Source organism: Perissodus microlepis, chromosome 1 (assembly GCF_051167445.1).
Source record: "Perissodus microlepis isolate ML-2025 ecotype Zambia chromosome 1, ASM5116744v1, whole genome shotgun sequence".
In the NCBI taxonomy this organism is placed as follows: Eukaryota; Metazoa; Chordata; class Actinopteri; order Cichliformes; family Cichlidae; genus Perissodus; species Perissodus microlepis.
The window spans coordinates 20,758,684-20,778,111 of record NC_140461.1 but is presented as its reverse complement, the minus strand read 5'-3'; the positions used below and the strand labels follow the sequence as shown (position 1 = coordinate 20,778,111).

General features: G+C 38.5%; 2 protein-coding genes across 3 annotated transcripts in view; one reads left to right on the top strand and one right to left on the bottom strand.

Moving 5' to 3' along the window:
• tub (TUB bipartite transcription factor) overlaps positions 1-8,877 on the top strand; it is a 59,253-nt gene extending 50,376 nt beyond the window's left edge. For both annotated transcript variants that reach the window (XM_084934681.1, XM_084934689.1), the window contains exons 7-12: positions 656-847; positions 1,026-1,138; positions 4,179-4,293; positions 5,088-5,186; positions 5,315-5,486; positions 6,404-8,877. In XM_084934681.1, coding sequence (XP_084790807.1) covers positions 656-847; positions 1,026-1,138; positions 4,179-4,293; positions 5,088-5,186; positions 5,315-5,486; positions 6,404-6,537 — 825 coding nt within the window. In that variant the 3' untranslated portion in view covers positions 6,538-8,877. The remainder of the gene's footprint in view (positions 1-655; positions 848-1,025; positions 1,139-4,178; positions 4,294-5,087; positions 5,187-5,314; positions 5,487-6,403) is intronic.
• A 457-nt stretch (positions 8,878-9,334) lies between these two features.
• On the bottom strand, positions 9,335-15,070 carry ric3a (RIC3 acetylcholine receptor chaperone a). The gene is made up of 6 exons (XM_084934782.1): positions 14,841-15,070; positions 12,558-12,775; positions 12,362-12,437; positions 12,007-12,103; positions 11,542-11,699; positions 9,335-11,376 (listed from the first exon to the last, which is right to left on the bottom strand). The coding sequence occupies exons 1-6, from the start codon at positions 14,956-14,958 to the stop codon at positions 10,598-10,600; spliced, it is 1,446 nt and encodes a 481-aa protein (XP_084790908.1). The 5' UTR covers positions 14,959-15,070; the 3' UTR covers positions 9,335-10,597.
• Between the last annotated feature and the right edge of the window lie 4,358 nt (positions 15,071-19,428).

The following is a 19,428-nucleotide window of genomic DNA, read 5'->3' as shown; positions in this document are numbered from 1 at the left end:
TCTTCTGTTCACTGAACCGTCATCAGAAATGGTCTCAGTGGATATGTGGCTTTCAAGTAGCCATTCTTAAGGAAGGGAAGCAAGGAGAAAAGGTTGAGGTATCCCAAAGTACACAAGAATTGTACTGAGTATCAGTGGCAAAATGTCTTATGGAGTTAAAAATATAAATTTGCATCTGCAGCATATATGGAGGAGTTCAGGAAAGAGGGGACAACTCTGTCATGTTTTCGACCGACATTTCAGCCAGTGGTGTTGGGGGTCTAGCTGAACAGTAGCATTAGATGTTGATCCACTATGTTATACCATCTGGAAAGCGTCTGATTGGCAATGACTTCCTTTTCAAGTGCAAACACACTGCGAATGCAGTAAAAGTATAACTAGGTAGAAAAGCACAGAATGTAACACACAGTTATGGACTTCCCAGCCTTTGCTGTCTCTTTCCCCTTTTGATAACATAATTTCTCTTTGCTCTTCTTTCCACTCTAATTTCCTTTCAGTCATTTCAATGTTCTGTCTCTGCTTCAGGTTCTTATTTTAGACACAGTGTGCTCATTCTTAATCCCAGTGGACAATTTGATTTTCAGACTCATTACTCTGCTTTAATGCTCATCAGTCCACCATTTCACGAGGGCTCTTGCCATATTTGATCCTACAGGAGGTGGCCTCAGCACCCACTCCACCAGTCAGTGAACCTGCCATTGATGTTGATGACCTTGAGGAGTTTTCTCTGCGCCCAGCACCGCAGGGGGTCAGAGTGAAGTGCAGAATCACCAGGGACAAAAAGGGCATGGACAGAGGCATGTATCCGACCTACTATCTCCACCTGGAGAGAGAGGATGGCAAGAAGGTGAGACGTGTCTTTAAGGTTTAAAAACATATTACACAAGATATCTGTCAGGGAATTTTTTACAGTAAGTTGTTAACATCTGGACTCTAATCTAACTTATATATTCAAATAATGCAGCTTTGTGGTATCAAACCATGTTGATTGTCTGCAGGTGTTTGACAATATGGTTTGGTAACAGGTGTTCCTGTTAGCTGGGAGAAAGAGGAAAAAGAGTAAAACATCAAATTACCTCATCTCCATTGATCCAACTGATCTGTCTCGAGGTGGAGAGAGTTTTATTGGCAAACTGAGGTAAGTCCTCAGTGGCTTTGTTGTATTAAACACTTTAGCAGCTTACATTAGGAATTAGATATGGCATTGGCAATGTTAATCTATATGGCACATTTCATTATATCTAAAGTCAATGTGCTTAACACAGAAGAAAGAAGTGCATTAAAAAAGGTACAATACCTTAGTGAAAATAGCAAAATAAATCTTTAAAAAACACACAGCTATTAAGTGTAGGTCTGTGTGAACAAAAAGGTTTTGAGTCTGTTTCTGAATGTTTGCACAGATATAACTGATCTCAGGTAAGCAGGCAGCTTGTTCCAAAGAACAGGACCACAGTAACCGAACACTCCCTCAGCATACTTGCATCTGAACATTTAAAAATTCTGGACCTGATGACCTGAGAGATCTGACTGGGTTATAAACAGTGAGCAAGTCAGAGATGTACTCAAGGGGCCAAACTACTAAGAGCTTTATGAACTAATAAAAAGCTTTTAAAGGTAATTCAACACTGCATGGTCAAATTTGTGCGTACCTGTAAGGACTCTGTTGCTGCATTTTGAATAAGATGAGAGTCGGCCTACTGATTATTTGTGAGCGTCCTGCAAATGGAGCACCACAATAATCTAAACTAATTTCTATGAAAGCATGGAACAATTTCACTTTGAGATAAGAATCTTCTAACTTTTCTAACATAAGAAAAGCAGTTCTTACTAACCTTATTGATGTTTTTATTAAACCTGAGATCACTGTCCAAAATGTTGCCAAGGTTTCTGACTCACTCGTTGTGCTTCAGAGGAAGGGATGATAAATATGAACATATTTTTTGACGATAATGGGTACAACTATGTATCATCTGTATAAGAATTTCAAGATAATATTATGATTCTTTATGATAGTACCAAGAAAGAACATAACATCTATATCCTCTTTCGGTATGATGAGAGCAAATCAAGAACTTGACCTGGTAAACCAACTGAGTCATTCAGCCTTTAAATTAAAATGTCACGATCAACAGTGTCAAAAGCAGCAGTGAGATCAAGCAGAAGTAAAACTGCAACTCTCTGTGAGTCACTGTTGATCTGCAGGTCATTGATGACTTTAGCAGGAGCTGCTTCTGTGCTATGATTAGATCTGAACCCTGATTGGTACTCATCATAAATGCTGTGATTTGAAAGGCATTCATCCGGTTGTTTGTAAACATTTTTTTTAAATATTTTGAGGAATGAAAGATTAGAAATGCCTCTATAATCATTACCAATGACTCTACGTTGTTCTTGTTGAGTAGCAGTGTGATTACAGCACATCTGAGAGAAACAGGGAAAATTCCAGTCTGGAGAGAGTTATTGATAATATGATTTGTAAAACAACGAGACACAGATTTGAAGAGTTTGTTGGGGATGTTGTCAAGTAAAGAAGTGCAAGACTTTAACTGATGAATAATTTCTTCCAGATCAGAATACATAATCTGAGTAATTATGCTAAGTGTTGGATTTCTTATTTAACTTTTGTGCTCGAACTACTATTTCTAATCTAATTGTATTTTTTAGAAAACAAACAAAAACAAAACAAAACATGATTGACATAATCATTAGAAACAGCTTCAAGGCTCCATGGAAGCCCCTCTAGAGTTTAATCAAATATGGGCTTGTGCAACCTTTTAGTCTTTGGACCACTGGTCGATGTACCGCTCAAAGCTTTGCGCTGTCCTGCTTGAATGATGGCGGTCTAAATTGGAACGAACAGTGACCTTTCATCAGTCCTTGGCCTAAATGAGATATCTAAATGAGACGGCTAAACATGTGGCTTTTAAGAAGCATTTCTAAATGGCACCACCTACACCACACAGGTAGGTGTCAAGTCAAAGTTGTTTAAAATACATTGGATGAGTATAACCGAGAAATGCAAATGTTGTTCTCCAATATTAGATAAATGGTTAATTCATAGCTGGAATTGAGTATAGTTGAACAAATTTTCCTGCAGATTCTGTCTTTATTGCCATTTACTGGTGTGCAGTGCAAGAACTAATGACTGACAGTCTAAAAAGTGTAAGAACTAATTAATGATTGATTGAACAGCACAATACATCAATCATCAGCGCTACAGCACAGCGGAGAATATGTTTTCTAATTCCTCATTTTATAGAAAAAGGTTTCTAAGCGAAAAGCGAGTGCAAAATATGAAAGTAAATGTGGTATGAGAAAAAAAGATCGAGTGGGGTAGGGAGGGAGAAGGTGGTATGAAATTAAGCAAAGGTGCTCTCGCTGGGAATCGAGTCAAGGATGTTGTATGCCATAATTTGTCAACTTTTCAGCCAGTGTTCACCTCATGTAAGAACTCACTGATAGACAGAGCACTAGCCACTTGCCTTGTCTGTCGGGATTTAGATTGAACCACCCACCTGCCAAAATCCAGTCTATCAATCACTGCTGAGCCATAAGCCAACAAGGACGAACTCGAGTGGAACACAATTATATTTAGAGGGGCATGAAGTCAAAAGCATGCAGTGGTTTGCAAACACTGTACTCTGCTTTTATTTCCCTTTCAGTTTGTATCCACAGACAGTATGTAGAAGGCTCTGGAAAAATCACTCCACTTGTGATTTTATCTGTGAACACCTTCTTGACGATTTTATGATCTCATTCGCTACCTTAAGTCTTACTGAATTCAACATAATTCATTTTGTAAGGTGTGGTTTCAGGTAAAACTAAATGAGATGATAAAGGGAGTTATACTCCAGGGAGAGCACAAAAACACAAGTTTTACACCAGTGACAATTGTTGCAAAGGAGCTCAGGTCATATTTCAAAACTCAAGTGTCAAACCATGCGATCTGTTTTCATTATGTAATTAAACCTGGATACCTGTTATTTCTAGTTATTTGTTTTTTATATATTTAGCAGGGATAGCGCATGTTAGTGGGCATAAGTATTATGAAAAATATAACATATAAACATGCCAGATTATAGCAAAACTGCTAATTTACGCAGGTAGTTTGAGCCCCACCGCCGGTGTTTGTTTTAAACAGTCATTACATTCCTTAATGTGTAATGTTTTGTTTGCAGATCAAACCTCATGGGAACTAAGTTCACTGTATATGACAACGGTCTGAACCCTATGAAGAGCACCACCAGCCTCGAAGCTAGCAACTTGCGTCAAGAGCTAGCAGCCATTTGCTATGTGAGTTCATCAAAATGCTAGACTATACTTGACTATACTTGTGTTTTCACGTTGCTGAAAAGATACAGCATTATTATTATTGTTTAGATTTTGTTAGAAATATGCTGTAATACTACTGATTTAAAATAATGCATTTTTCCAGTAACCTGTTTAAAACTGCATTAGGCAGAAATGGAAAAAAAGTTGCAGCAGAATTGTGAATGGAGCAGCTCTGTCCTCCCTGTCTAAGCCCTGGCAGCAGACAACCACTGTGCATCCTTTATTTGCAGCACAAGCTGTGATTCAAGCTCTAAGTAGCTACATAAACAGGAAATTAAAATAGCCATAGTTAGCAAATATCTTAACTGTCAGCATAGTAACTCATCATCTGTTTTCATGAGAAATGTACTTACATGATCTGAAAAACCTCCCACAACAACCTTATACATGACAGTACAACGCACTGCAAAAATTCAGATGCAGTGTTTAAAATTGAGATTTGGCCATGTCTCCCTTGAAAAAGAGCGTCATGGTTAAATAAAGGTTAACTAAATGAGATACATTTTAAAAAGTTTGCCAGGTTATGGTTTAAAAATAGCTCAAAAATGAAATGACATGGACGTCAGCCGGTCGTCCTACGATGGCAGTGAGCAAAACGACAAATATTAGCTAAAGCTAAGGCTTTGAAAAGTACAGCTTTATATAACTGCATCCAGAAATAACATTCAGTAATCCACCTTAGGATAACATTTGTTTAAGAAAGGGCATTGAGAGGTGATCTGTTTATCTTTTTTAATTCTTTTTTTTAAATGTAGGAAACCAATGTCTTAGGATTTAAAGGGCCTCGAAAAATGAGTGTCATCATTCCCGGAATGAACATGGACCACGAGAGAGTTTCTATTCGGCCACGAAATGTATGTGTTGTCCAATTTCTCAGTAGTCGCAGCTGCTCTGACCAGTTCAGCCTCTTCTAATACTTATTTAATCGATCCGATACATATGGTGTCCATGTCCAAGGCTTTTCTATTCTTCTTCATTACAGGATCATGAGTCACTGCTGGCCAGGTGGCAGAACAAGAACACAGAGAGCGTGATTGAACTTCACAACAAGACGCCTGTGTGGAACGATGACACACAGTCCTACGTGCTCAACTTCCACGGCAGAGTCACTCAGGCTTCCGTTAAGAATTTCCAAATTATTCACGACAATGACCGTAAGCTTTCGTCCGCACATAACATTTCTAAATACTTAACAAAGGCTAAAGACTAAGGTCTGTTTCTGTTTTATAATCTTGTTTTACCCAGTGACTCTTTGAGACAGCCACATAACCTGATACTGTGGATGCTATTACATTAGACAGTATTATTTTACATATAGGTACTTCTCAGACAGATTTAGAAAATAACTTTATAAATATAACAAATATAGCATTTCTTCATGTTTTTGGCTCTGTACACTAATGGTGAAAAACTCCCCTCATTTTTTACATCTTGCAAGTAAAAATGGAAAATGTGTGCAGTTATTGACTAAAAAATGTGCAAATTTGCATGGAAAAACAAGATATAAGCAAAAGTAGAGTCTTTATCATTTGAACAAGTTTGAAAATTAATATTTGGATATTTCTTATGACCACCTGTGTTCTTTAACACAACCAGAAGTCTCTTTGGTAAGCTTCCTTGTAATTTCTTTCAGGAGTGTTCAGGAATAGTTTTCCAGGTTTCTTGAAGGACTCTCAAAGCTATTCTTTGAATGTTGGATGCCTTTTGTTCTGTTCTCTGTTGAGACGATCCCACACTGCTTCACTTGCTGGCATAAAATACAATTTTTTGCCCATCAAACTGTGTCATATTTGGCTTTTTTCATAGTTCCAAAGAAAGAAACAAAAACTCGATTGAAAATGAGTGAAAAAGCAGCCAAAGAGAAACTACAGAAAGTTAGTGGAACTGTTGCTGAGGGGCAGATTATTTTGGACTATACTTTACATCATACAGTTTATTTAGTCAGTTATGCGTATTAATATTGCCATAAAGAAATAGGTACTTATGAGTTTTGTGAAGAAACAGTAAAAAGGGGAAATGTTTCAAATCAGCTTAGACATAATCTGTTTCCCACTTGTTTGTCCCTCTGCAGCTGACTATATTGTGATGCAGTTTGGCCGTGTGGCAGAAGATGTGTTCACCATGGACTATAACTACCCAATGTGTGCCCTGCAAGCCTTTGCTATTGCCCTCTCCAGCTTTGACAGCAAGTTAGCTTGTGAATAGACTCCAGCCTGAAGTTCAGTGGATAACAACTCCTCCTGTTGTCTCAACAAGGGCTGCTTATGTATCACTGGGGCTGATTTGAGATCACCCGTTACCTTGGAAGTCCCACATATCCTGAAATGCTTTATGGGACTTAAATTATGTGTACGTATGTGTGTGGGGGTGGGGTGGGACCTCAGGATGGTGTTTGTCAGTGGAAGAAAACAAGCACAAAGAGTAATCCACTTTCCAAATCAGATTCATTTGTTTTGATAACTATAGTCATTTTGTACTGCACTGGCATTATAAATATGTTTCTTTATGTAGTAGTTCTAGTAATTTAACATTTCTTTATCTGTGAACTATAACTAACCGTTATACATCAGTAAGTTTAAAAAAAAAAGTTGACTGGGTTTATGTAGTCTACCAACACAAAGTCACACGCTTCCTCGAGCATGGATACTGCTTATATACTTACTGAATTAATAATAACATGCATGTCACAATGTATTTATTTTATTGACATATTTATTACCTGCACATTTTATGTTCTCTGCTGTCATTTGCAACAAATTCTGCTGTAATCGCTCCATGGAACTGCAAGAACATTAAATGTCATGATAGGAAGATCACTTGTATCCACAGTAAAAACAAAAAAAAATTAGAGGTATGAAAAGGGGAAAGGCATGTTACACAGTGCTGTGTATCATATACAATGTTGTGTCACAGTGTCATATACGTGAATGTGTAGGATGATGGTGCACTTTACTTTGAAGTCTGTGGTGGATGAGCTATAGCTGTACATACTTTATTGTGCCTTTGAAGACTAATTCCAGTGTTACACCTTGGCTGTAAAAGGAGCTGAGCTTGAATTGGTCTTTGCGTTTTTTGCTTTCCTCACATACACCGAGAGGATTTCTCTGTAGCTACTTAGAATTTTTTTTTCTTTAATGAAAGTTCATTTCGACTGAAAAACAATGCCTGGGGTTGCACAACATTCAGAAGATAATAATAAGTGTGCATCTTAAGATTTTAACTTAAAATTATATTTAGGGTCCAGAACATGTTGCACTAAATAGATGGCTATTTATTTACATAATACTGTAAATCAGGCAGCAGATATATAGCAGATATCTGAGGTACTCAGGCCTAAGTGTCACGGTCCTGGCTCAGTGTTTTTAGTTTCACTGTATTTTGTTATTCATTTATGTTCTAGTTAAGCTTATCTAGTTAATTTCTATTATGCTAGGTTGCTGTTATTGTTCATTGTTTAGTAGATTCCCCTTGTGTTTTGGCACCTTTGTTTTAGTCCTTCACGTTGTCATGTCTGCGTCTCGTCATGTTTTCTGTTTATTTTGAAAGTCTCGTTTCCATGCCCGTTGTATTTAGGTTTACATTTTCCTGTGGCATCATTATGTTCATTCTAGTCAGCTGTTTCCTCACGTGTCTCCACTTCCCCTCATCACCTCATGTGCACATTTAAGTCTTTTGTCTCTTACTGTTCGTTGTCAGGTCGTCTGCCTATCTTCCCCCATGTCAGTCTTAGTCAAAGTTATAGTCTTAGCTGTCGAGTTAAGTTTTTTTCTTTATGTATGTTTCTGTAGTCCTCCTCTCGCTTTTGATTCTTGTGTCAGCCCAAATGAAAGCTCGCCTTTTGTTTAACTTTAGTTCAGTTCTCTCACGTCCGCTTTTTGGGTCCATACCTTAAACACACCAGCTGCCCAGCCGTGACACTAAGGTTGTGCTGGTATCTTCTGATCTCTGCTTGGAAAATGTACCGAACAGAAATTGACTTACTGCCAACAGACATACTTGTACAATGTGAAACTACCATAGCTTCGATGCATCTTCCATCTTTTGCTTTATGTATTAAATTAGCTCTGTGCTTCACTGAGATGGAGTATGATACATTCCTCATCTGACTGGCAGTAAGTTTCTACATCACGTAGTTTATTGCTGTTCATATTTTTACTCAAACTATTATTCCTCTTGCTCCTTATGGGGCAGTATCCTTTCTCAAATATATGACGGTATTTTGTATTTTACGACCATTAAAAAAAAAAAATGCTGAATGGAGGTGACAAATAATCTCCACTATTGTTACTGTGGGTTCTGAGCAAATCTTTATCAAATGTGCTATTCTTGTACTCAACTGTGTTCTAACTATTTCAAATTTCTATTTTAAAACTGTTGATACTCTTGCTGTAAAGTCTGCTTTTCATACATGTGTCCAAGAGCCAGAGGTTCTGTCACTTTGTTTTTAGTGCTGTCATTGTAATGTACAGTAAATGGTGTACAATTTACTTTGGTGGTACACAGTCCTTTGTTCATGAAAAAAAGAAATAAAATTACATAAAAATACTCCAAAATATGCTTTCTGTTTCCTCAAGAATCCAGAAGTTTCAGAAGTTAGTACACTGATCATAGAATATGGTCATGTGTCTTTATTACAAAAAAGAAATAAACACTGTTACAGTACTTTACTTTTCTGGTTACAAATCCAGGTGTGTGATAAAGCTCAGGCGTAAGTTCAAGAAGGAATATCTGCATTCACTCATCTGTCTGCTTCCTCAGGTGTTTGACTGCTATTCATTACATCACTTCCACCTTCCCGTACCGTAAAATGTTGTCGTCCAATCATCTTTCTGCTTGCTGTCTTCGGCATACCTTAAGTCGCTCTGCTCATCTTTCATTAAATTTGCTGTAAAGGGCCATCAGAGTCTAATTGGCAAATACCATAATTGAATTGTGTATATCAATAAATCATGTTGAGTTTCTTCTAATGATCTTGCTTTATTGGACCAACTTTTATTCTAATCAACCTGGATTAGATGCTCTAACCAGAAAACCTCTGAGTACACACCAAATATTTCATTGTAAATCATTAAAAACATTAGTAAAAACATTAAAAACCCCAAATACTTGCTGAGATTTCCTGCTACATTGTCTTTTGAAGTTTATGTTAACAAAGTTGTTTTAAGAAAAAATCCCCAAATTTAGCATTTTTACTGATGGAACTGAAAAGTAGAGTGACCCAAATATGCATAAACAGGTGCAGTCAATACAAATAAAACATCGTAAAATGACTGAATCTTGTATCATGTACTCAATCTTTGTGTGCTTTGCTCTCTTTTTCCCCTCATCACCAACAGGTCACGGCAGCTGGCTGCCCCTTTTCGAACCTGGCCCTGTCTGTAATTATGTCTGTAGCGTCATTCAGCATGACTGGTTTGGTGGTGCGTCAGTGATGGTCTGGGGAGGCATATCCATGGAGGGATGGACAGACCTCTACAGACTAGGTAACGACACCCTGACTGCTGTTAGTATCAGGATGATACTTGGACCCATTGTCATCTGTGCGTCTCCATGTTTGTCATTAAGCACACTCTCATTCTGGAAACATGCAGTGGAAACTAAACACACACTTAGATAGAAAGCTTCACACTGTGTGAAACAAAATGTTTCAGGTGCCAAGATCAAGATTTAACCTCAGTGTCTGGAGACTTGCCCTTCAGTTCTTTAAATTAAAGGCTTTTCACACCCACGCAGATGATTAAATTAACCAGACTGACTGAACATTTGGGTGAGCACTGTTATACAGATCTCCGCTGACCTAAAAAGTGGTTTAATCAGGCAAAGAAGTGAAAACAGCTGTGAGGGTGAACACCATGGATGTGGACGGCTTTTAAAATTATAACAGGTTAACACATTGAGTGTAGCGTTTATCATATTGCAAATGTACTGAATAGGTTTTAAAAGAAGAAACCGTGAAATTCGGAATGAAAAAGTACTATTATCCCCTTTAAATCTTTCATAGGGGTGTAATTGTTCTGGAAATGTGAATGTAAATAGAAAACAAAATGCATTGCAGTCATCTGAGGTGCTTGTGGTAAAAGGAAACATTTATTTGTACAAAAGTATCACTTAAGAACATAACTGCATGCCTCTGTTTAGTTTGGATTTTAGACATATTTTTAGACATATTGGATTTTAAACATATAAGGAAGTAATAGTAACACAAGTTACACAAGTCTGAGTTCACTGTCTGTTTTCAAACGCATTTCAGAAGCAGGAAAAGTCCTTATGTCTCCCTCCTGTTCCGCATCCTCAGGCCGCTCACCCCGACTTCCTTGGGTGTGTCTGCATAGATTCGACCCTCTCCCTCCACATTTGCTGACATTAAAATATTGCCTTCTATATCCTCCTCTGCTTCCTCCTCTGGGTTTGAACTGCCATCACAGCTGAACTGCAGGCTCTCTGCCTCCATCACTGGGTCATCTTCATCAGCTTCCTCCTCTTCTTCCACTTTTGTGTCCTCGTCCTCCTCCTCCATCTGATCTTCCTTGTCCTCTTCCCCATCCTCGTAAGTGTCCTCTTTAGGGTAGTGGAAGACATCCTTGTGTTCGCTGAAGCTGATTTGCTTCTTCCCGCTATTGTTACACTGCAGCTCTTTCTTCACCTCCAAACCAATTCTTGTTGTCGTTCTTTCAGGACCCGGCTGGGATGATGGAGGACGGAGCAACTGCCTTTTCTCTGCCTCCTCCTCCTCCTCATCATCCTCTTCCTCATCTATGTCTTCCTCTACTCCCATAGCTTCTTCTATTCCCTCCTCTTCTTCCTCTTCCTCTTCATCCTCATCATCTTGTGCTTCTGTGTCCTCCTCCTCCTCATCTTCTTCCTCTTCCTCTTCCTCTCGCACTATGGAAAGTTTCCTTGCCATAACCTCTTCCTCCTCTTGCTCCATCCTCTCTGCTAGGGCCTCAGCGGTGGGCTGTGTGGGGGGTTCCTCTAGTTTAACCGTCTTAAACCCACGTCTGAGGCAGGGTTCATCATACTCTGGGTAGGTCTCCTCTGGGTAACCTGCATTGGTGTTCAAAGAGACTTCATCAGATTTGTATTGTGAGGATTTGATAGAGATTAGATTTGATCTCAAATTTAAAATGCACTTCATTTCACGGCTGTAACAAATTGAGCAAATGCAAACTGTGCAAAAAAAATGGGAGCAGTTCGACATTTCAGATGCACCTTCCCAGTCTGCACCGTATGGGACCTCCTCGGCCTCCATCTCTGGGGAGGCTCCCTCCAATTGGCTCTCTTGAATAAGCTGTGTGATCTGTCTCAGCTGCCTGAGTAATTTCTCCTCCTTTTTCGACGTGGTGGTTTTACTCCTCCTTCGTCTACCACTAGAGAGCAGCACAGAGTGAAGTAAAGTAACCCTGCCTGTGTATATCGCTCTATACCCGATTAATGAACAGGTTTTTTAAAAGTTACATTCTTATTACATTCAGTTCCACATCCCTACAGTGCATACAGATTTGTGCTTTTATTTTCTGCTTTTAATTATTTTGTCCAAAAAGGACAAATGTATTTTATGACTACTTCTTCTTTATTTGTCTTTACTTAGTTAATTCATCACAGTTTCTTTGTTGTTGTGGTGCTACTGGAAGTAAAACACAAGCAGATAAAAATAAATGAATAAATAAGTCTCACCTCCCAGAACTATTGTTCCTCCTGGACACAATCCTCTCCATCATCTCTTCAGTTTGGAGAAGTCTCTCCTGCAGCCTGGCAAGCTCATTAGCAGTGACTACACAATTTACACGGGACAACATTGTTTTGATGTTAAAATATAATGCACTAAACACAATGCACACTTGGACACGTCAAAAAACGTACCCCCTCTCAATCTTAAAATGGCCTATAGCTTAAATTCCTTTCACCATAGCATCTTTTTTACCTTTGGTGTGGTAAATTGTATTAATGTCAGCTTGTTAAAGGTATCAGAAAAAAGTGTTCGAAGTTACACGAGAAGAAAATGATTTTACATTTCTCGTAGTTCTCTTACTTATTGTGTTCTTCCTGGTTCCCACGGTTACTGCAGAGTTCTTCCCTGGTTTATTAGCCTTCCCCCTACATGTCAGCTGTGAACATAAACATGATTATAATTAGATCAATTGAGTATACAGTTACATTTACCATACTATAGCTCTGCATGAAGTTAATAACAAATAGTATATAGAAGCTCTAGAAATTAAAATTACCTTATGTATAATGTAAAGGATGTAAAGAAGGATCCCAAAGCCATATAAGGGTATCACTTGAGTCATCAGGTTGTACTTTTTGCCTCGTCTGATGCCTTTTACTTTTGCCATTGCCTCCAAACTGTGTGTCATTGAAAACGAAGGGTCCACGTCCCACTGTTCTGGGTCTTCTGGCACTGATAGCTTGTGCATGGCGGGAGGGTAGAACCCAGGTCCAACTGCAAAAATAGTCTTTCATTCAATTAATAAGAATCAATAAAGCAAATTTCCCCCCAAAACATATCACGGGGAATGTATCCTCAGCCATTAAACTTTTAGTATCTTTAATTAGATTTTACTTAACGATTATTTAAATGCTATCATTCTCTGGATTAATTTGATAACATTTATCCATAAAATTTGTCTTTTTTTTTCATAGTTAGGCTTCGTTCTTTTTTTCTTTAGTAATCAGATGAAGCAGCCAGAACATTTCAGTGTTTTATAATTTAGATAATGTCTAATGCCTCTTAGATTGGCCCCTAACTGTGCATGGACCCATGGACACATTCCTATGATGCCCACTGGATGGTCCAGCCCAGTTGGGAACACTTTTTCCTCTATATTAACCATTATTCATAAAAGAGATCCAATTTGTAACAAATAAAGTGAAGAGATTCATGGGGATCAGATTAATATTTGAGAACAATGTCAAAAACATAAGAAGGTCAAAGCAGTCAGCAAAGCTCTGGGTAAAATGAAATGCCTACATTTGGATTTGTTTTTATTTATAGTTATTGCTTTTTCAGAAGCCTGTTTCGAGAATGTTGACACTCCTCTGTGCAGGAACACAGACCTGCTGATGCTTATGCTCAACATGTTTCAGCATTTATGTCAAATCAAGCTCGCTGCTGCTCCCATCTGGGAGTTAACTAGCACTACAAGTGGAAGATGTGACTGGGACGCTTGTAAAATCGGCCTGCGGAAAAAAAATTGCAAAGTGAGAAGGTACGTGCGCGCGCGCGCACACGCACATCTGGTTCCAAGAGAATGAGGATGTTAGCATGCTCTGGTCTCACCTGTCAGAGGTGAAAACTGGCCACAACACACTGAAAAACTAGCAAACAGCTAAATGTTTGCGTCCCCTAACACTGGGCACATTTAAATGTGGCTGTAAAGAAGCGAGAGGGTCTCTGTTTGGATTAATAAGGTAAGAAACTGTGTGGAAAGTTTGCAGCTTTATATTCGTGTGCTAGCACTGACTGTACTGTTTTATACAGTCAGTGGTTGCTAGCAGGCATAAATTGGCTCAGTTACAGCAGTTAGGCGAAACACAGCACAGAGAGTAGTCTGGAAAACTGCCATGTCAATATCTGCCTGGGAACATTTTGAAATATTTAGTCTCCTTGGGTTGTTTGTTGGCCAGCATTGGTTACTGTTTGGGTAAATTTTGTAACCACCCATTGCTGCTTTTAGCTGAAGACAGTCAGTGAACCTTAAGCAAGTTGTAGTTATTAGGCTGTGAAAATGTGTAAGAAAAGCAAAGCAAACTGTGCCCTAATGTCTAAAACCAAATCACTAACCACATCCCTTGTTCTCTAAATGGCTCATTCCTCATATAAATAATATCTAAGAATAACGTGCAATCCACAGTAGCTTTCTATTTTTGACTGTAGTATGTTCACATTTCGTATAAGGTCACCAATTTTCCTCTTATTAGATTTGAAAATTCCAGTTGTTTATGGTCTAGTGTGAAATCACTCCCAGTTTATATCTGATAAGATGCCCCTGCTGTGAGGACTGATCCGTTTTGACAGCACCTCTGGGTGTTTGCTCGTGACTGTGTGAAACTGATATCAGGCTAAAGTCAAATAACAAATAAGTCACATACTGTGTTTCTTGTGAATGTTTTTTAACTGCTTCAATGAGAAGTTTTGAAAAGGCGCTGTCTGTTAGAGTCAATGCACACCTGTGTCTGTAAACACAGCAGCTCATGCTTAACATGATGGGAAACGTACAAAAACACATCACTTGTTTCAGATTTAGATAAATGGTCAAACTGATTCAAATGCGTTTTAACAACCAAATTATTTGTTCTTCAAAATATGGTGAATGCAGTTTTTTTTTTAAACTCGCTGTACAGTGTAAGATTTCAGCTAACTTGTGTGGACTATGAAGGATAGGGCCTCTGTGCTTGGCATGGTCTGTACTGAGTAACAGCTGGCATTAACAACAGCAGCACTGACACAAAAAACACTGGAGATGGTGCAGGATGGGGATGGATGATGATCTGATAAGCCGTCTTACCCTCAGGCTGCCCCATCTCCTGTTTCGCTCTGGGCAAAAGCATCCTGGGCAGAAAGAGAGAAACACAGAGAACAGAGCATGATATAAGAGTAACCTTCTGGCAAGTTGTTATCGACATTTTCTTCCAGAAAATGACAGCAACGCGTTAATTTCACTTGAACGGGAAAGCTGGTATCCACAGATGTTATTGCTCATCTGGTGATGCTGCTGCCCAGATTAGACCAGATTAGAGCAGCTGCATTCAAGTGCTGTTTGAAAAAGTGAGCAGCAGATGGGTTGAAATTCTCCAGAGACTGAATACAACCCCCCTATTATTATTATTATTATTCTCATTAATATTAATATTGTTATTGTTGTTGTTATTGTTGACTATATATGAGTATCTTCACCTACAGCATTCAAACATAGGCCCAGATCTCATAAACTGACAGACTGGTTTCGGATCTGCATCCTACTAAACTAATAACAAAAAAAATACCTGATTTAAGGTAAGAAAACAGTATGTCATTGCTTATTGTTGGTGGTATAGTGAGAGTCCAGTCAGTGCTTTTCTAATTGAGGAATATCAGGAAACTACAGTTCCAATTCCCAAGAAGTCAAATCAGAATGATTTCACAGCAGAACATAGAAAACATATCAAATGTTTAAAGTGAGACATTTTAGTATTTCGTGACAAATATTCAATTTTTAAAATAATTTAATAGCATCTTGAAAAAGTTGGGAAAGGGAGAAAATGAAAGGCTGGAAATGTAACTACAGGGGGAACATTTTACAACCAGTTATGTTCACTGGCAACAAGTCAGTAACATGATTGGGTGTGAAAGCAGCATCTTAGAGAATTTCTCAGGAGTAAAGATGAGCAGAGGTTCATCAATCTTCAAAAACCTGTGTCTACAAATTATGACAATTTAGAATAATGTTTCTCAATGTGAAGATTTAATCTCATCACTTATATTAGGCCTACATATCATCATCAAAATATTCAGAGAATCTGGAGAAATCTCTGTCCTTGTGATTTTTGGCCCCTCAGGCAGCACTGGATTACAAACAGGAATAATTCTGGCATGGAAATTACTGCACGGGCTCGGGAAATCATCGTCTGTGAACACAGTTTACCGTGCCATCCACAAACGGAAGTGAAAGCTTTAACATGAAAAAAGAAGCCGAACGTGATCCATCTTCTCTGGGCCAAAGCTCATTTAAAATGGGCTGACACAAAGTGGAAAACTGTCCTGTGGTCAGATGGGTCAAATTTTTAAATTCGTTTTGGAAAACACAGACGTCACATCCTCCAGACTAAAAAGGGGAGGGACGACCCGACCTGTTATCAGCACTTAACTCAAAAGCTCGCATGTCCAATCGTGTGGGTATGCAGTAGTGCTGATGCAACTGGCAGCTTAAACATCTGGGAGCTTACCGTCAGTTCTGCTGCCATCCAGACAACGTGTTCGGAGAACGCCTTGTATATTTCAGCAAGACGATGTTAAACCACATACTGCATCTATTACAACAGCATGGCTTCAGAATAGAAGCGAGCAGCTGCTGCCTGCAGGCCAGAGCTTTCACCAACTGAATACATTTGGTGCACTGTGAAATGAAAAACTCCACAAAGAAAACCCAGGACCGCAGAGCAGCTAGAATCTGATATCAGAGAAGAATGGAAGAATTCCTGTCGACTGTTGGTATAAGAAGCGAGGATGATCCTATCCCAACTTTTTTGTAACATGTTGTTGCCATCAAATTCAAAATGACCTTATTTATTTCTTAAAATGGTGCATTTTCTAACTTTAAGCACATGATATTTCTTCCTCTGTTTTATTGCGAATGATTTGCAAATCATTCCATTCCTTTTTAACATTGACATTTTATGCAGTATCCCAACAGTTTTAGGAATCATGGTTTCAGTTTGTGTTTCCAGCCATGTTTTTGTATCCCATATTTGGTAAGAGTGGCAGACTGAGAGAAGCAAGCATAAGCTTACAAGTGTTTTGCAGGTGCGCCACGCTTGATCATCGATATTGATCTAGTAAATTCATGTCATGGTGTTACACTGCGGCAAATGACACTGAATCGGTATGTTTACTTCACTTGACTGCCCTCTATTTTTCAATAACTGTGCCTTATTCCATTAAAAGTAAAGAGTTGAATAAAAACAAAGAAATAAAACCACACCACAACAAGAGGTTACACCCCTGATATGCAAAGCGCCAAATGCAATTTATTACAATATTGAATAATTATTTCCTAATGAAAGCTTTAAATGCAAAACTTACAAACATTAGTTTATTTGTTTGGTCTTTTTTCCCGAGACAACTCACATCATTTATCAACATTACTTTGAATGTTCCAGATGTTAAATCAGCCATTAAAAGCAATAAAACTTAAAAGAACAACATTTAGAGCCATTACTGGAGAAACCAAGCGAAACAAGGATAAAAAGCTCAAGAGAACAGAGCAAAGAAAAACACACTTATGATACAAACAGCAAATAGTAGATACTGTTGAACAAGAATATTGTACAAGCATTATTTTTAATGCAAAAATAGTAAAAGCAAAGGGGGAACATTTACATTGCAGGGTTTTTCTTGGTTTAAAATTGTGTGTTTAGGGGTGACTCTGCAGGTAAGCACAGCTGTTATTTCTTGCCATTTGATAAACAAATTTGTATTTTAAACTGAAGTAAATGAAACCACTCATTCCTTTTGAGGAGCATACAAAACCTCTTTTACCCTCGGACATCTACTAGCAGTAACCCTTGTTTCTCTTTTCTGATCTGAGTGGTTTTTGTTACACTTTAGGCCTCATTCCAGGCCAATATGATACATCAGAACTCAGGGAGGGTGATCTCTGTGTGTACAGCTTACTTTCAGGGCTACCCTAAAAAAAGACCCTGAACCTGTTCTAATGACCGTCAAACCACATCTTCACTGATATATCCTGATGTGTAAAACCTCTAGATTAAGGGTACAGGGGAGGTCATTGGGCAATGAGTCAAGGGAAGGATGCTCCAGAACTGGGAAGCTGGCTAAAGGATATTTTCTTCATTTGAAAACAAACGTCTCATCTCATTCCTGATCCAAGTCGTTTTTCCGAAATACGAATGTAGTAAATAAAGGAGGTGCTAGTCCTTTAAGAATTTAATATATAAATAATTTGAAGGTTAGGTTTTTACAATAGAACTTGAATGCAACACATGACCTATCACCCCACCCACTCTGCAGGGCCTCTGGTGTGTTTTTAAATCATAAAGCAGCAGATGGCAGTGTAGGCTCAGGTACAAAGGTATGGTACGTGTAAGACAGGAGATCAGACTCCCAACTGTCATATGATATATAATTATGTTGTTCAACAGATTTGTCTTGTAATTTTGTAGTGACTAAGGAGGATTTATCAAAATAGATTTTTTTTCCACCCACTAAGTCTATGTGCAGGTTTACCACATTTGCAGCTCAGTGCAGATGGTTCAGCTCGTGTGCTCCTGCCGACTCTAGCAGGGCATCGCTTCACCACTGGGAACCCTGTTAGGACCGTGTTAATCGAAACCTTGCAATCGTTGCATTTTTATTATAGCTTTGTTTTGTATGCCTTTAATAAATTATATTATTGGGAACTTAATTGTCCGCAGTGCGCAGCACAAACTAAAAATAAAACAAAGAGCATCATCAACCGAGTACAAACTGAACATTAATGACTCACATGACAGTAAACAAAGCACAAGGAGGAACACAGTATTCTAATTAGATCCTGTGATATTATACTCTAATAGTGAGAGAGCTGCTTTATTGTGGGGTAGAAGGGGTGGGGGTATTTTTGTCTCAGTCTTTCAGTCTGTTGGGTTTAAGATTGTAAATTTGAAAAAAAGCAGGACTGATTATTAGCCAATGATCAGCTACACTGACTTATGAATATTTTTCAACAATTTCTGGCTTTATGTTTACTTCAAATTTTACCAGTTTAGCTCTTGAAGTCACTGTTGTCAGAAGTATTTTGACATTTTTTTTATTTGTAGGTTCTGTATTTAAGCACATTTAGGCTCTATTAAAGGCTTTAATTAGTAGGTTTGGGCGAGTATTTGTGTAAAACACATATCCTTTCGTTACATGTTGCTCCAAGTTCAGAGCTTTAAAAGTTGCTAGGCAATTACCACGAAGTAAAGAAAAATGCAATTTCATTTTTAGCTCATCTGGTCAAGGCACCAATCAGCTTATGCCTTGATGAGTTGTCCTGCTGTCCATCTGTCTGCAGTTTATAAGAATTGTTACTCATCCTACAGTATTTGTCAGAATTTACTCAAACTTACACCCAGTGGGTCATCACCTGAAATCTGCACAAGGTCAGGGTCGCATTTGTTGTTTTTTATGGGCACTTTTCCATTTTCAAAAGAGTCCATGCTCCTTCTATGTCAGATTTTGGTTAAAATTTGCACACAGTGGTTAGCTAATGGGTCTTCTTTTTACGGGCAATAAGCTGTGAATTCTGAAGAATGATGTACTGGATAAGCTACTACACCATCGATGTTCTGGTGTGGACTTTATGTCTGTGTCATTAGTCAGTACCCGTCTGTATCCCACAGACATCGCCCAGCACT